Here is a 15,426-nt window from a genome sequence, read left to right as displayed (position 1 = left end):
CTCTTGACAGGCCGCTATATTACAACAAATGTGTCAAAGATATGAATTTATTGCTTTAATATGGATGCACAGCAGCATGACGGACACATTTAATATGCATGATAATTTATACTTGTTGAGGTCAAGTTGTATAATTTGGAACTTTAACGAAAACAAAATTAATTCAGAACAGGGAGCTTAATCAGAACAAGTGGAAATACCCATACCATACCCATAGTTAACACTTAACATCCAAAATGTGTGTAGGTGTAACATCTGCTTTATTTTTCTTTTGTGCTGCCTCTCCTGCACCTCACCCTCCTTTTCTATACTTCCGTTGCCAATCAGTGAACCATCATGAAAATAACTTAGCCACAAACACTTGTATGACTCCTTTTCAGGCTGTTTCTGTCAATCAACAGAATATGAAACCCATCGCCTGCAAGAGTGTTTTTTACTCTTCAAAAGAAGTCTCAGACAGAGACATGCAATTGTCGTCTAAAACTTTTCAAAGTGATGTCTCTTGCTTTGGGATTTCTTTCTTTTGCTGCAAATTTACAGTTCTAATATCGCTGGCTTTATAAGAAATGTCAAAGAAATTTAAAATGATTTTACAGATGAAACGACAGCCCATCCAGAAACCTGGCATGGTGGGAAGCGGGAGGAGTAACGCTGGTTTCCCTGGGGCTGAAGAGCACTCTACTATATAATTCACTACACTAATCATACCTTTTTGTACACACATTTAAACGTTTGACCCCTTTGATGCCAGCTTAGAGCATCCCATCAGACGTTACTCACAAATTGGAGAATGCCCTTTACAGACACAGTCAGCTGGGCAGTTAATGGCTCCCTTCAGCACTGTGGGCAGCCACTGTGATCAGAATTATTCCAGTCATGCGGTACTGTTCTCCCTGCGACACAGCTGCTGCTGTCTTTGCTAATCTTGCCTTTTGCTTCCTCCAGCTACGAGACCTTGAAATGAGTCATCATTACGAGGACCGCAGCTCCGAGTCCACGTTCAGAGATTCACGTTCCCACTCTCAGGACAACCCAGAGCCTCTAGACTTGCCCATGCCAACATGCTTCCGATCCCGCAGCCACAGCTACCTGAGAGCCATCCAGGCTGGCTGTTCCCAAGATGACGACACAGCATCCATGGACTCGGGCTGCTCACCACCTCCGATTGACACTACTGTTCGCACATACAGCACCAGCACTGGTGAGTCACTGACGGAAAAACAGATGATAAATGTGCTGCAAGCAACTACATTTGTTTTCATAAACCTTATGAAACATTGGAAATGGTTGCTTGGAGTTCCTTCCATGATGCAGTATTATGTGTTGCCAAACTGATCTAGATTCTTTCTATATAACAGACACAACATGTATAGTGCAAATCTATTTATGTTATTTATTGGGTTGTCTGATGCTCTTGCTAGCCTTGATCCTGGGTGGGACACTTGTCCTCCAACATGCACACAGCAGCATTTGAGCTCAAATGCAGCCTCTTTTGCCCATGCTAGATGGCCTTTCTACACAGTGGAAGACATGGAAAGAACAGGTTGGCTTTGACCTGATAGCCGCTGGCTTGGACAAAGCCCCAAAGGAGAAACAGCTTGCAATTTTTCTTCAGCGTTTGGGGACAGACAGACAACGCATCCTACCCACACACACAGGTAACAAGTTAAAACCTGCTCCTCTACCCTAAAAAAAGATGTCATCAGTTTAGCGCTCCGAGGAAATGGAGGGGAAAAACAATTAAACTCACTATCAAGATAAACTTGATCAAAATGAGACTATTTTGGCCAGTTGAGCTGAAATTATTGAAATGATTACAGTACACATCAGCACAAAGAATCCCTCAGCGATTTAATTGTTACCTTGAATTTGCTATAACAGAGTAATTGTGAATGTGTGTGTGATGACACACAGTAGCCAAAGAGGTTTTGCTCTGGTTGTTGACATCAGCAACTGCTCCTCTCCAGAATAAGGTCGTGGATATGCATCTGCTTGGGTACTACCATAGTGTATCCACCATGTGGCGCTCCTCCTCATAGTCAAACAAACCTGAAAGCACACGCTGCCTTCGATGTGGTGTACATTTCTGTTTCCATTCCAAAACATAGACATATTATGACAAATGGTATGGTTTTTGAGGGAAATGAAAGCAAGTTATTAGAAACATGAGAGGAGAAATTAATCCCTTTGCATGTTTGCCCTTTTAATCTAAATTGTCGAAGTCTGGTTCCGTTTTATTTCCCTGAATTGTTGTGGTGATTTTATTTTGTGATATCTTATAATTATACTGCATTTTGCATTTTCCCTGTGGTTCATCACAGAGTATGGCGCTTTTTTCGCAACGTGTATTAAATGTTGTACCCAATGAGTAACTCCACTACACTAGTTGTTATTCAATTACCTGACAAAACACCTTAATGTGCACCGTCATCACGTTCAGGTTACGTTGATCACACAGTGGTGCTCATGTGTCCGAGGCGCCCTGGAGGCACCAGTAGACACGCCACCACGCCTCCCTCCTCGCGCTCAGGGACACAAACACAAATGCAACCAAACCCGGCGTTTCTTCTGACGGAGGCGGTGGACTCCTACTCCGGTTACCGCTGACCTGAAAGTAATTTATGTCTGAACACAAGACACCGACGTACTGTTCGTGTCTTTACCTGACAGCAGGGTAAGTTTTTTTTTTAACGGTTATGGTGTTTAACGTTAATAATGTAGTGCTCATTGTGTTTTCTTTACACACGTTATAGCCCAACGTTTATTGGCGACTGGATGCTCTTTTGCCTCTCGCTTTTTGTCGCTTCACGGACTTTATCAGCGCGGTATCCGATAGTAATTCACCTTAAAGCCAGGTGTGTGGGTGTCATATTGACATAACTAACTTAGTATAAACTTCAGCAGTTCTGTTGAACATACCTTTCGGAAGCGTCTTCACTCCTGAGTTAGATATGCTGATTTTCTGCTCTGCTGTAGCTACGTTTAGAGGGAATGGCTAGTTTGTCTCTGTCGTGTTCAGCTAAACCTGTGTAGGAAAATAGAATAATATCATTTTAACTCCAAACTCTTGATATTAATACCTGGTGGTCTGTCTGTCTCCACAACTGCTTCCATAATTGAAATGTTTTATTGATCTTTCATACTTCCAGTGGTGTAGTATGATGCAGTCTTTATTATATTAATCACTGAGTGAGGGGTGGGGGGGCTGTGTGTATGAGGACAGTTTGTATGTCTGCCTCGATGGCCCTACAGTCACTATCACTTCATAAAAGATGCTTCTATTTGGCTCCTGAAATGGAAAATTGGCATTCATGGAGGATTATTTAAGGACTGTCCCACTTTGGTCACATTTTGAGGTCACATTTAATTAGGGGTGGGAATCTCTTGGCACCTCACAATTCGATTCAATTACGGTTCAGAGGTCAACGATTTGATTATAAACCGATTATTGATGCATCTTTTTTTTTTTTATAGCGACCGCTGCTGTGAATACAGCTCTATGAGATTCACCATGACTGATGAATCATTATCGGTGTAAATGCAGCGGGTGCCAGTCGGATTCCCTTTTGCGTTCCGTAAACTAACAGAATAAAAATAATGATTTGTGAATCGATTCAGAATCGTCCGCATCGCGATGCATCTAAGAATCCATTTTCCCCCCACCCCTACATTTAATATAAAGATTGTGCGGTTTTGTAGATGTGTAGTCGCTGAAAGCATTTGATTTGATAATTCATTGGAATAATGGCTTTGGTCACAAGTGAGTGTTGGTAGTTGAGGTTCTCTATGTCTTGTGGCTGTTAATTTATTAAACAATATAGATGGTTCAACTGGCCGGCAGCAGGCAACTTGAAAAGCAATACTAAACTGTTCGATAGAGCTTTACAATCCACCCATTGTCTTTCATTGTTCTTGGTTGTTGTCCAGCTCCAACTGGCCACAGAACACCACTACCTCACCCAATCGGCTTAAAATGTATATTGGTGCTGGTGAATGGTTGAGCAGGCTTTATCATACTTGAAAAGGCACGAGCAAATCTGTCATTCTGAGTCTCTCATATGCCCCACAGTTATTGAGATTGTGGGAATGTATTGCATAAGGAAAACTGGAGGCAGATTGGATCAGGGATCATTAGTGAAATGATGCATTCTGTAATTTGCCCAGTGAGGGAATTAATCAATTAAAGTTAAACAAAGATAAACATTTGAGACCCAAAACTGTCCATTGAATTATTGCTAAAAATGTAATCTGTATTAATACAGTATGGTGGGTGACTATAATTCCTGTCAAACATAGAAATGTTGTAATAATTGGGCAAAATATATTAAAAAAAAACAATCTTGGATGTCAGTGTCCAAACAGATGTCGTGCTACTATCAGTGATGTCATTGTGGGCCCGGTGGTTGGTTAATTATCTCTCCACAGTCTTCCCATTGCAAACATGGTTAAATGTTATTAACAGGGAGGAGACCAATATGTGGTTTCTAGCACATAAAGGTTGACTAAACTTCCATATGTTTTTCTTTTTTTCTTCTTCTTCTTCTTTTATGTCGTGAGCATTTAGCCAAGATACAATCCGTTAATACGTGGGTAATTCTTACACTGGTGAGAGGGTGAGTGGAAAGCAGTCATGGGGTTGTTGAAAACTGTTTTCAACTGCCGTAGCTTCATGCAGTTAATTGTTTTGCAGCCTTGAAAATCACATCTTGAACCAGGGTCCTCAGTGGACAACAAAACCACTGTCTAGATGGCATGAAAACAGCAGTGCTCAGTGCCCACTCCAGATTCCACTCCAACATTTTGGCACAAAGCGTCTGCTTGTCTCTGTTGTCAAATTTCCTTCTGTAAAGCAACCACTAAGTTCTACGGAACAGCTTGTGAGCACAAATTCAGCTAGTTTAAGACACTTTTTTTGGCTTCATGTCCAATTTTATAGTTCTTTTCTGTTGGGTTAAGGTAAGGCTTTGTCAGCACTTGTTCTTATGCCAGTAACTGGTACACATAGGCCTACAATGTGTTTTATGCTTGCACAGCTGTGTGCGTTTGTGTTGCTGACTTCTCTATGGGGCTGAATTAGAGCCTGTGCCACTTACTATCCATCTGTCAGTGGGGACTTTTTGCCTTGGTCGCATTTTCTTGCTCTTAACAGCATTTATTAGGAATCAGCTAGATGGCCGGTTTTCTCCACTATGTTTGCTGCACTATAACATTCTGTTCATACAACTTTAATTTGTTGTAGTTTCGGCCCCAACTTTGTCACCAATTACTCACCAGTTTCACTGCTCAGATTTGGGATCTAAACCAGTAGCCAACAGCCACATCAATGTAAGAGCAGTGGACAATGTCCAAACTTGTTTGATCACTTATGTAGCTGTTCTGTACACACCATAATTAAGCTGTGTCTGGTGGAGTCACTGCATAAAAAGAACTGAAAAATTCATAATGATGTTAATATTAAGCATGTATGGTGTCTACCACCTTCCCCATCTTAGGATAGTGTGTTAGAATGTTAACATTTCCAAATTGGCAGTGAACGCAAGGTACAGCTGAGGGTGATGGGAATTATATTGTAGTACGTGTTTAGTCATACACTCAACTATACATTTTTGAGCCAATGATGGAGGTATATAGGATGGACATGGATAATCTCAGTGGTGACAAATGATCCTGCGAGCATTAATGTCTGTACCAAAATCCATGGCAATCCATCCAGTAGTCAATAGAGATGTCAGTCTTGACTGAAGTGGTGGACCGACCGGCATTGCCATCCCGAGAGATCCCACTCCCATGGCTGAAGTTGTCAGCGCTCCCTGGTGGGGAAACTATGTAATGACAATGCTGTTTCCACAAAAGTACAAGTAAATTATCTTTGGCATTTCTGTATTGCGGTTTCTTGTTGTCTATTTTCCGACAAAGCATCCATATATTTGTCATCAGCTAAAATCGGCTGATATATTGGCCCCGCCGATTTACTGTGTCCAGCTCTACTACTTTATCTCTTGTCTAATCTCAGGGGCAGCTGTCAGTTATGATTTTAGGGCTTGTTTTGGTGAGTAAAGCAGATTCTGTGGTATTAAGACTTAAGGGTGAATTCTGTTCAGAATGATGAAAGCATGATGTGACACTTGGTGAAACTGAAGGGCAGGTGTCCAAACATGCATACGCACACGCCTGCATACACACCTATGCCCTCTCACACCCAGTTAGTGACAGTTCTACAGATTGGGACAGACTGGGACGCAGGAATGGAGTCAGTGCATCACATAGCTGCCACAACAGTGACAATCCTATTCTCGTCAACATCTATCACTATCATGAGAGGGAACGTGGTCAGGAAAAAGCTCTCTCAGCAGGTTTTCCAAGGCAAGAATGGAGGTCAGAGGCTGGTGGATAATCCACAGCTGGTGGCATACTGTTTCGCTATGGTGGATGCCAAACTGCAGATTTCTGAAAATAGAATTGTTAGACTGGATTTCTGTTTCGCAACATGCCCAGAGTGTGCAAGATCTGTTCTGAAATGATGACAGAGTGATCTGCTATGGTTGATGCTATGGTTAACACATCTATTTATCCATCTTGTGGATGCCAGGGACAGCATTTTGACGAGCTGTCAGGTTTGGTGGTTCCCATCTGAGGGTGTGTTCCAACAATCAAATCATCACAGTAATTGAGCGATGTTTGTATTGTCTGCTTATTATTTACAATGAAGGCTGGACATCCAAAAGGGTGTGTTCCGGTACCTTTGTGTGACGTTCATGTGTGGGATATGAAGGCAGTTTGGGTGTGGTCTGGGTGTTACCTCTGTTATTCACAGATGATATTGGTGTTTTGGCTTCATTTATATGTAACCTCAACCTTGTAACCTTCCCGTTGGAACTGGGGCCGGCATTTAGAAATCTGAGCTATCAATCAGATAGCCATCTGCAGTGGTGAAGTTGGGCTGGGTCAGGTGAAGCCAGAGTGAGTGTCATCGCAGTGTCTCTGACCAGTCATGGTGAGGTAGTTCTATTCTCTGGAATAGCTCACTGACAGCCATTTAGCAACTCCACTCAATTCAATTCAATTTTATTTATAGTGTTATATCACAACAAAAGTTATCTCAGGACACTTAACACATTAAGCAGGACTAGAATACGCTCATGATTTTCAGAGTCAATACATTTTCAAAGTCCCAACATCAAGCATTACAGCGACAGTGGCGAGAAATAACTGCCTTAATAGGCTTTTCGGCAGAAATCTTGTGCAGACCCTTGGGTTCCAACTGCATTTGGTGTTGGTAGTAGTATAGTAGTAGTAGTATTAACAGTAGTGGTAGTATTAACAGAAGCAATAGCATCAACAGTAGTAGTCCATGGCGGCAGGCACAGCCACGGCAAGATGGATCCATCCCAACCATGTTGCCGTAGACCAAAAAAGTAGTAGTTGTTGAGCAGTCACACAGCAGCAGGTCCTCAGTGGACTCTGCTGGACCAGAAAGCACAGCCAGACTCCCAGGAGTAGTCGAGTTAGTAACAGTCGAGATGTAGATTTTAGTCAATTTCTTAGGCTCAGTGTGTTAATAGATGCCCCAGCAGTAGGCCTACAGCACTAACTATAAGCGTTGTCAAAGAGGAAAGTTTTAAGCCTACTCTTAAATGTGGGAACGGTGTCTGCCTCCCGAACCAGACCCGGAAGATGGTTCCACAGGAGAGGAGCTTGATAGCTGAAAGCTCTGGCCCCTGTTCTAATTTTGGAGACTTTACAAACTACAAACTTTATTCTGAGCATAGTGCTCTAGCAGGACAGTAGGGTTTAATGTGCTATTTAAGATATGATGGTGCCTGACCGTTAAGAGCTTTGTAAGTGAGGAGAAGGATTTTAAATTATATTCTGGATTTTACTGGGAGCCAGTGCAGAGAAGCTAATACAGGAGAAATGTGATCCCTTTTTCTAGTTTTAGTCAGAACACGCGCTGCAGCATTCTGGACCAGCTTTAGAGAGATTTAAGAGATTTATTGGAACAGCCTGATAGTAAGGAATTACAATAATCCAGCCTTGAGGTAACAAATGCATGGACTAGTTTTTCTGCATCTTTTTGAGACAGCATTGGCCTAATTTTAGTAATGTTACACAGGTGAAAGTAGGCTGTCCTTGTAGTTTGTTTAATATGCAAGTTAAAGGGCACAGCTTGATCAAAGATAACTCCAAGGTTTCTTACGGTAGTATTTGAGGCAATGGCAATCCCATCAATAGTAGCTATATCTTTAGACAGCGAGCTTCGGAGGAGTTTAGGCCCAAGTACAATAACTTCCATTTTATCTGAGTTTAACATCAGGAAATTGCAGGTCATCTAGGTTTTTATATCATCAACACATGCCTGGAGTTTAACTAGCTGAGTGGTTTCTTTAGGCTTGATTGATGGATAAAATTGAGTATCATCTGCATAACAATGGAAGTTTATAGTGTCTTCTTATGATATTGCCTAAAGGAAGCATATGTTGAAAAGAATTGGTCCGAGCACAGAACCTTGAGAAACACCATATGTAACTTCAGTGTGCTTGGAGGAGTTTGATTACGCCAATCGGGTGTTTTAATTAACGCCGGTGCGAGAAGCCATCGTAGCTGCTAAGCTAGCTGTTGCGCTAAAGTAGCTAATGGAGATAGCGTGTAAACAACTGCAATTTAGCGAGAAGGCAACTCAGAGAATGAGCGATGTGTTTGCTGAAGCAGGGATAGCGTGTGTTTAAGCTTAAACTTAGCCGTAGTTAGCCGCTGAACAGGGAAACTTAGTTAAGTTGATAGAGTTAGGCTGGAGAGAAAAGCACAGCCATCAGTGAGTATCATGGAGAAAAGGGAAATGATGCAAAGCACTTACCATCAGAGAAGTCTCAGCTTACTGTTGTGGGAGATCATATGACAGGTGACGTTGCACAGACATTGTGATAAAGCTAAGAAGCAGATTACAATGGACAGCAACCCCTTTGTTTGATTGTTTTCTCAGCGGCTAACATTTTGCTGCAAGGCTTTTTCAAAATCCTTCACCACAGAATTCAGTGCAGCAATATGAGCTATAAACAATGTTTGCTTCATGCAGTCAGTGCCGTACTCATCAAATGCTGTTGTTTCCTTTCACATGTCACTGCAATTGTGTTTATGTACTACTATCTCAGTATTTATGAAAGTTTAGAGTTCTGTGAGAGAAATCCCAAGGTACACGTCATTTCAATGGAAAATCATTTAATTCAAGTTAAGTTTATATCTGCTGCCTGTCTGTAGAAATACTTCTGCCGCAGTTTCATCTGGAGGAATCTTATTTGATGTTAATATTAGGTTATGAAGGCAATGACATTTCCACTGATATCCTAATAATCATCGGTTCTGCACCATAAACTGATGGTTGCATGCAAAAATGTCAAAGGCAGCAAAAACACAAATTAAATGATTATTCGATCCACGGGCTGATGAAGCAGCGTGTGCTGTTAAAACTGTTTTTATTTAAACACACTTCATTTCACTCTGCTCAGCCTCAAAATGCCATCTGCCCCTCTATACGCCTCTATGGTCTAAGGTTCGATCTTTCCACTGTTTTTGTTTCTAGTGCAGTGTCAAATAAAGCATCTGTTTAAGAGATCATATAATAGTGACAGGGTTTATAATGTTACAAGAAAATTCCCTGTTTAGATTATAGGTTTTGGCTGTCCAGCATCACAGTCTGCGTTGAGTTAGTATGTGTGTGTTATTGTCAATTTAAACAACATAATTGTGTATCACAACACTGTATCTCCATGTATGATTTAATTATGATACGATTCCATTGAAAGACGGTAAATTATTGCCCAGCCCTCGAGGGAACTACCACAGAAGCTGTGTATTTTGGCAGGTGCCATTGGCCCCTTCGCTTTAAGTCCCTGGTCCAATTTGGCTTTATGGCTGTGTGATCCCATCATGTGTAGTTACGCCATTTTTATTTCACACTGTAAGGCAGGTGTATTGCCAATTTCAAATTTCTTGTCAATCAGTGTACCATATTAACATCAAGGTTAACATTAGAGTTTAATGAAGACACCACATCAAAATTTTAACTGTAAAAAAAATGTTACCTTTCAAACTTGTTCTCCCATAATCCAGACATTTAATTATGAGGGCACTATACAAGGAGGCTACCATCCTTAAGAAACATTCACATCTGAGTTGAAATCATTAATCCTACCAACCATGCTTTTCCATCAGCATACAACTTAAAAAGAATTATGAGGCAAGAGTACTAGCCAATCAGAGGCCGAGTAAGGGGGAAACAAAATCAAACTACCATGCGCAACCGTGGCTGTGAAACGGGTAATCTGGCATGCAGATGAGAGGAGAATTTAACAATTCCAAACAACTCTCTTGCACTGTGTACGTGTGCTATTTGTTAAGATACCACATGCCCGGGGGGTGGCATGTGTGCCTAAGGTTTCCTACTCCTGCTTTGAGGCAACATAGTCATTGACCTCATCACAAACAGTTTATTGGGTTGATGGATGAGATAAGTGAATGAGCTGTGCTTGTAATGAAATAATGTAGTCCAACAACAAGAGTCTTTTTGTGCAAAGAAATAAGCTTGTGTGAAATGCAGGACTCCAACAGAGCCACGTACTCGGTGCCTTATTCTTTAGCTTAGTCGAATCAGTTTTTAGTGGCTCCTCATTTGACCTGGTTTCAGACTCTTTCCTGTATATCAGACCAGGCTCTTCAATAACATTAATCAGTAAATCATGCGGATGGGAATGAACAGTCTGAGTGGCTTTTTTCCTTCCTCTGGCTCTATGGTTAATGTACCTATCTATTACCTCCTTTATAGCTGTAGGCCATATTTAGTCTGGCATAAAGTGGTGGTGTAGATAAATGTCCGCATGCTCAACCGTATTCAGTCTGCAGAGTCGGATGGTCTACAAATTGCTTTACTTGATGACATCACCCATCTCATGATCATGATCAAGGTGTATGTGTGTGTGTGTGTGTGCGTGCCTGGGTCTAATGGTGTGTATGTTCAATGTCCTGCCTGATTTAATTTTTCACTTTACGGGATGTTTCCCTGATTCTGCTGGTATTCCAGCTAGGCCTGTCATGATATCAGATTTGCTGTTGCCATGGTTGAGACCAGTTTGGAGGCAATGGATATGCTCTGAATTCTGTATAGAGCACCTTTTAACTTCCCTTTTGTTGGCAAATGAATTACACTCAAATACGATTTTAGGGAAGTGGAGAGAGTCTATAACCATAATAAAAAAGTGTGTCAATACCAGTATATCATGACACCCTTATTTCCAGCTTTTATGCAACAATGTCACTGTGTATCTATGACATGAAAATGCTGAGAAAACTTGTTAGTCAACAGACTCATTCTTGTTTTGAGTTCCCTCTGCCTCAACAACATGATTAGGCCTTGATTTGCTGAAACATTTTACCTCTTCATTTGTAATACTACTTCCTTTACATCTAACTTTCTCCTGTCTTTTTTCTTTTCTTTCTTTCTCCTCATCTTTTTTCTCTTTCAGTCTCTACATGCATAACCACCGGTAAGAGGGCTGCTCCTCCACCAGTACCACCCCGTACAACCTCCAAGCCCTACATCTCTGTAACAGTACAGAGCAGCACAGAGTCGGCTCAGGACAACTACCTGGACCAGCAAGACCGGAGGTCAGAGGTCAACAGCCAGTCAAGCCACGCTCACAGCAACTCCTCCGACAGCCTTGACAGCACCCGTGCCAACAGCCTGGCCCGGGGTATTCCCCGCCCACCACACATCATCCACACTCCCATCGCCACACCGAGAGACCCAATCACGCCCACCACCACTAATGCTTCCACTGAGACAAGTGACTCAGTAGTCCAGCATGAATCATTGAAATCAGGATTAAACAAAGGGAATCTAGTGCCAGAGGAGCCCCTAGTGGCACCAGTACCCAGACGGAAACTGTCTTCCATTGGCATACAGGTAGGCAATGAGTCTGTTGCACTATCTAGGGCTGGTGCGTTGAATCAAGGGCTGGGTTTTTATCAATTTACCGTTTCAAATCAATCTTACTTTGAATGAGCCGATAATGATTCATAAAATCCTTAGATCAATCTTATGATATACTTAAACAGCACCCTCACCGGTTCTTCAGTAACAGTTTAGGTGGAGAGTCCCAGGCAAGAGACTCCCAGAACAAAAACCTACAAAATTATAATAAAGTCAGGTAGAGTTCTATGAGAATTTGATGAGGGAAAGCTGCTATAATCAGGAAGACACCACAGTAACTGTAGACAGTGTTGTGTCGAAGTTGTAGCTGTGTCTCAATTCAGCGGCCACTCCTTCGGAGGATGCAGTCTACATCAGCCGGGTCCTTTTAAGACCCTGAATTCCAAGCTGAGCCGTCTCCAAAATGAAATGGTCTGGTCTACTGTGGACTTCCTGATTGCGTCATCTTTGCCACTCCCATCTCCTAGCAACAAGCTTGCAGTGTATTTCTGCCGGATCTCCCACTGACATCTCTTGTTGCCATGTTGAATAAAATCCAATCGTCAGCAGCACGCAATGAATCTTGGGATAAGTTGGGCCATGAAGGACCCATCAGTTGGATCCTCCAAATCATTTTGAACGAGTGTTCGAAATGGGACAGCCTTGTCACAACCGCTGCGATGCAGGTCTTCAAAGGCAAGCTCCGAATGATTCATCCGCTGAATTGGGACTAGGGCTGGGCGATTTTTTTAGATTTAATTGATCATTTTTACTTTCCTACGGTTTGTGAAATGGCTGAACCGCAAAATCGTGATTTAAAAACAGTTCAGACTCAATAGTAGCCGACTCACTCACTTTCCAGAACCCACCCAAAAGTCAGCCGCATACAATCACATACACCGCGCCCCCGACAGACGTACCATAAAAATATCCACAAACTCAAACTTCCTTTTACCAATTTACGAGAATACTGATCTCCGTTTACTGCTCGTTGGCGCTATCCTATCTGTCCTCCCTCTTCGCTCTCGCATCTTCCCGCCCCTCTCCCTTAAGCCCCGCCCCTCCCGGGCTCACCCGCCGCCAATCGCAACAGGCGAAACTGACGGATACATGCAGTGACTCAAATTACAAGAATAAAAAAACAAGAATTAAGGCACAGTCTCTGTTTTTCCTTACTGTTACAAACATTTACAATAAGTTACTCATTTATGATAAACTTTTCTTAATCTCTGAGTTAACCATTTTTACTCTTTATTAAACCATTACTTTTAGTTTAGCTATCTTACGGATTTATTACTGCACTTATTTAGGAACTAATTTATTTGAATCCCTGCTTTCTATACCCGGGCTACATATTATTATATATTGTATTTCATTTTACAAGTTTTTTCAGGGATGGCCTACAAGATTGTCTTAATGACAATAATGACAATAATGACAGCCAATTGGTGCTGTTTTTTTGTTGTTTTTTTAATTATTGAACAACTGATAAGTTCACATAGGCCTAGACTACTTGGTAATCTCATTCATTTTTATTGTGTTAATAAAGAAAATATCTATTATTATTATTTTGCCTTGGTCTTTTTAGTTTGTTTAGAGAAAAAAATCAAGGTTTAAATAAAAAATTGTCCATTAGTTTGAAAAAAATCTAGATTTTGTCCCTAATTGGGACACAGCTAATGTCACTCTCACTGTCAGACTGCTTTTCCCTTCTGTCCATTTCACATTACTGAGAAACACGGTAAAATAATACTTGTGCTCTTTGGTAGATTGTGTTTGCCGAACTGCATGTGATACTTTTTTTTAATGCTGTCTTTATTGATTTGTCAACATAAGACCAAAAAAAAACATGGCAATATTACAAAAATGTATGAATAATTTAATAAATAAAAAACATACATGCGTACATATAAAACATCGGGCAGTAATGGGGCAATACAGTCATTGTTGAATCCATACTATTACCATATATTAATGCATAGCAGAGTCGAGATGGAGCCCGAGTCACAGTATTTTCTAAAGTGTAGTTTGCTGTGCCTGTTGAGCTTTAATCCAGGGAAAATGTTCATTTTTATCAGAAGTCCTCTGTGGTATGTTGCTATGATTCAGTGTGTCACCTCAAGCCCAAAAATGTGCTTGCAAGCTAAGGGTCTCATTAGGGTGAAAATCCCTCTATCATTAGAGCTGGCTGTATACTGTAGTATAGAAGGCAGAAAATATCTATTTGTGTTTCCCCTTAAGGCCCATGTCCACATAGCGTCTTTTTTTTTTTCCAATTGTTCCCAATGATGAGAGAGTGCATGCGACCACATGCGACTTTCCTTTGAAAAATGGCGTTGCACCCAGCATCTTTTTTTGTGCGGCCACTCGAAATGCTTTTCAGAAAAGCGCTGGTGAAGCTGGTTTTATCACGGTCTGTCCGTCCTGAGTTTTAAATGTTAGACACAATCACTTTGCGGATGCTGAATGTTGTTGGTGAGTGTTTAGATCACCACCCTTGCAACATTATGCCTGCAGTGACGAGCTCATCCACACAAAGTATTAAGCAAGCATCTTCCGGTGATCATGGTGGGGGGGGGAGACGATGTCAAACACATAAATAGGGATGGGATGAAGCCGTCCCAGCGCCTTACTTTTCTGCCAGAAAAGGGCACCATGTGGACACTGGCCATCAACCATAACTTTGTGGTGTGTATGTGCTAAAATAACCTATAATCTGCATTTTGCAGACCTTGCACATAAACAGAACTCAGTCAGGGTAACAATTAATCATGACACTTTTTAACTGAAGATGACGCAGATTTTCTTCATAATTTGAAGAATTAAAACCCCTGCACAACTGACTGTACTTCTATACTTATACTAGTTAGAATTGGGGGTCTATCAAATCATTCATGGCAAGATTTTTTGTTTATGAGTCAGTGATTGTGCATTTTTCATTTCACCATTTGTTCTAAGGTTGACTGTATTCAGGAAGTTCCACGAGAGGAGACCCCGCCATTGGCCAAATTTCAGTCAATCGGAGTACAGGTGGAGGACGGGTGGCAGTAAGTCCTCTTCCTGTCCTTGTAACAACGTGAGGAATTTATATTATAGCCACACACACTGCTTTGACCTTTCTTGCTATTTACAGAAGCTAAATGGGAAAACAATGTGAATATTTTTGGTCTGAAATATATCCTTGTGTGTTGTATTGGTGGTGTTAAAATAGAATCCTGTTGTAAGCTGTTCCTATTGTAACTTGCCTCTGCTTACTGTATATTTGAGACCCATTTCTAGGTTATTGCAGTGTAATTTGCATTCTGTGCTCGAGATGATTTGAATGCCAGGAATTTCCTCATGCCTTTCTCCTGTATTTTCTTTCTGTTGCACGCAGCAGTGCATTTAGTGTTTTGTATGTAGCAGGAGTCCTTACACTCATTTTTTCAACATAATAAGCTAAATAAGAGTTCCTCTGGTAACTG

At 41.3% G+C, this 15,426-nt stretch overlaps 1 protein-coding gene across 3 annotated transcripts in view; it reads left to right on the top strand.

The window, feature by feature from the left end:
• The window catches only part of dlgap4b (discs, large homolog-associated protein 4b), a 98,433-nt gene that overhangs the window by 73,382 nt on the left and 9,625 nt on the right, over window positions 1–15,426 (top strand). For 2 of the 3 annotated variants that reach the window (XM_084031887.1, XM_084031888.1), the window contains 4 exons: window positions 946–1,201; window positions 1,506–1,658; window positions 11,517–11,956; window positions 14,921–15,009. In XM_084031887.1, the coding sequence (XP_083888013.1) occupies window positions 946–1,201; window positions 1,506–1,658; window positions 11,517–11,956; window positions 14,921–15,009 (938 nt within the window). The remainder of the gene's footprint in view (window positions 1–945; window positions 1,202–1,505; window positions 1,659–11,516; window positions 11,957–14,920; window positions 15,010–15,426) is intronic. The other variant, XM_084031889.1, reaches the window with a different exon arrangement.

This window comes from Eutrigla gurnardus, assembly GCF_963514095.1.
Source record: "Eutrigla gurnardus genome assembly, chromosome: 2".
In the NCBI taxonomy this organism is placed as follows: domain Eukaryota; kingdom Metazoa; phylum Chordata; class Actinopteri; order Perciformes; family Triglidae; genus Eutrigla; species Eutrigla gurnardus.
Note: the sequence above shows the minus strand (reverse complement) of the source record. Positions and strands in the feature narration are given on the sequence as shown.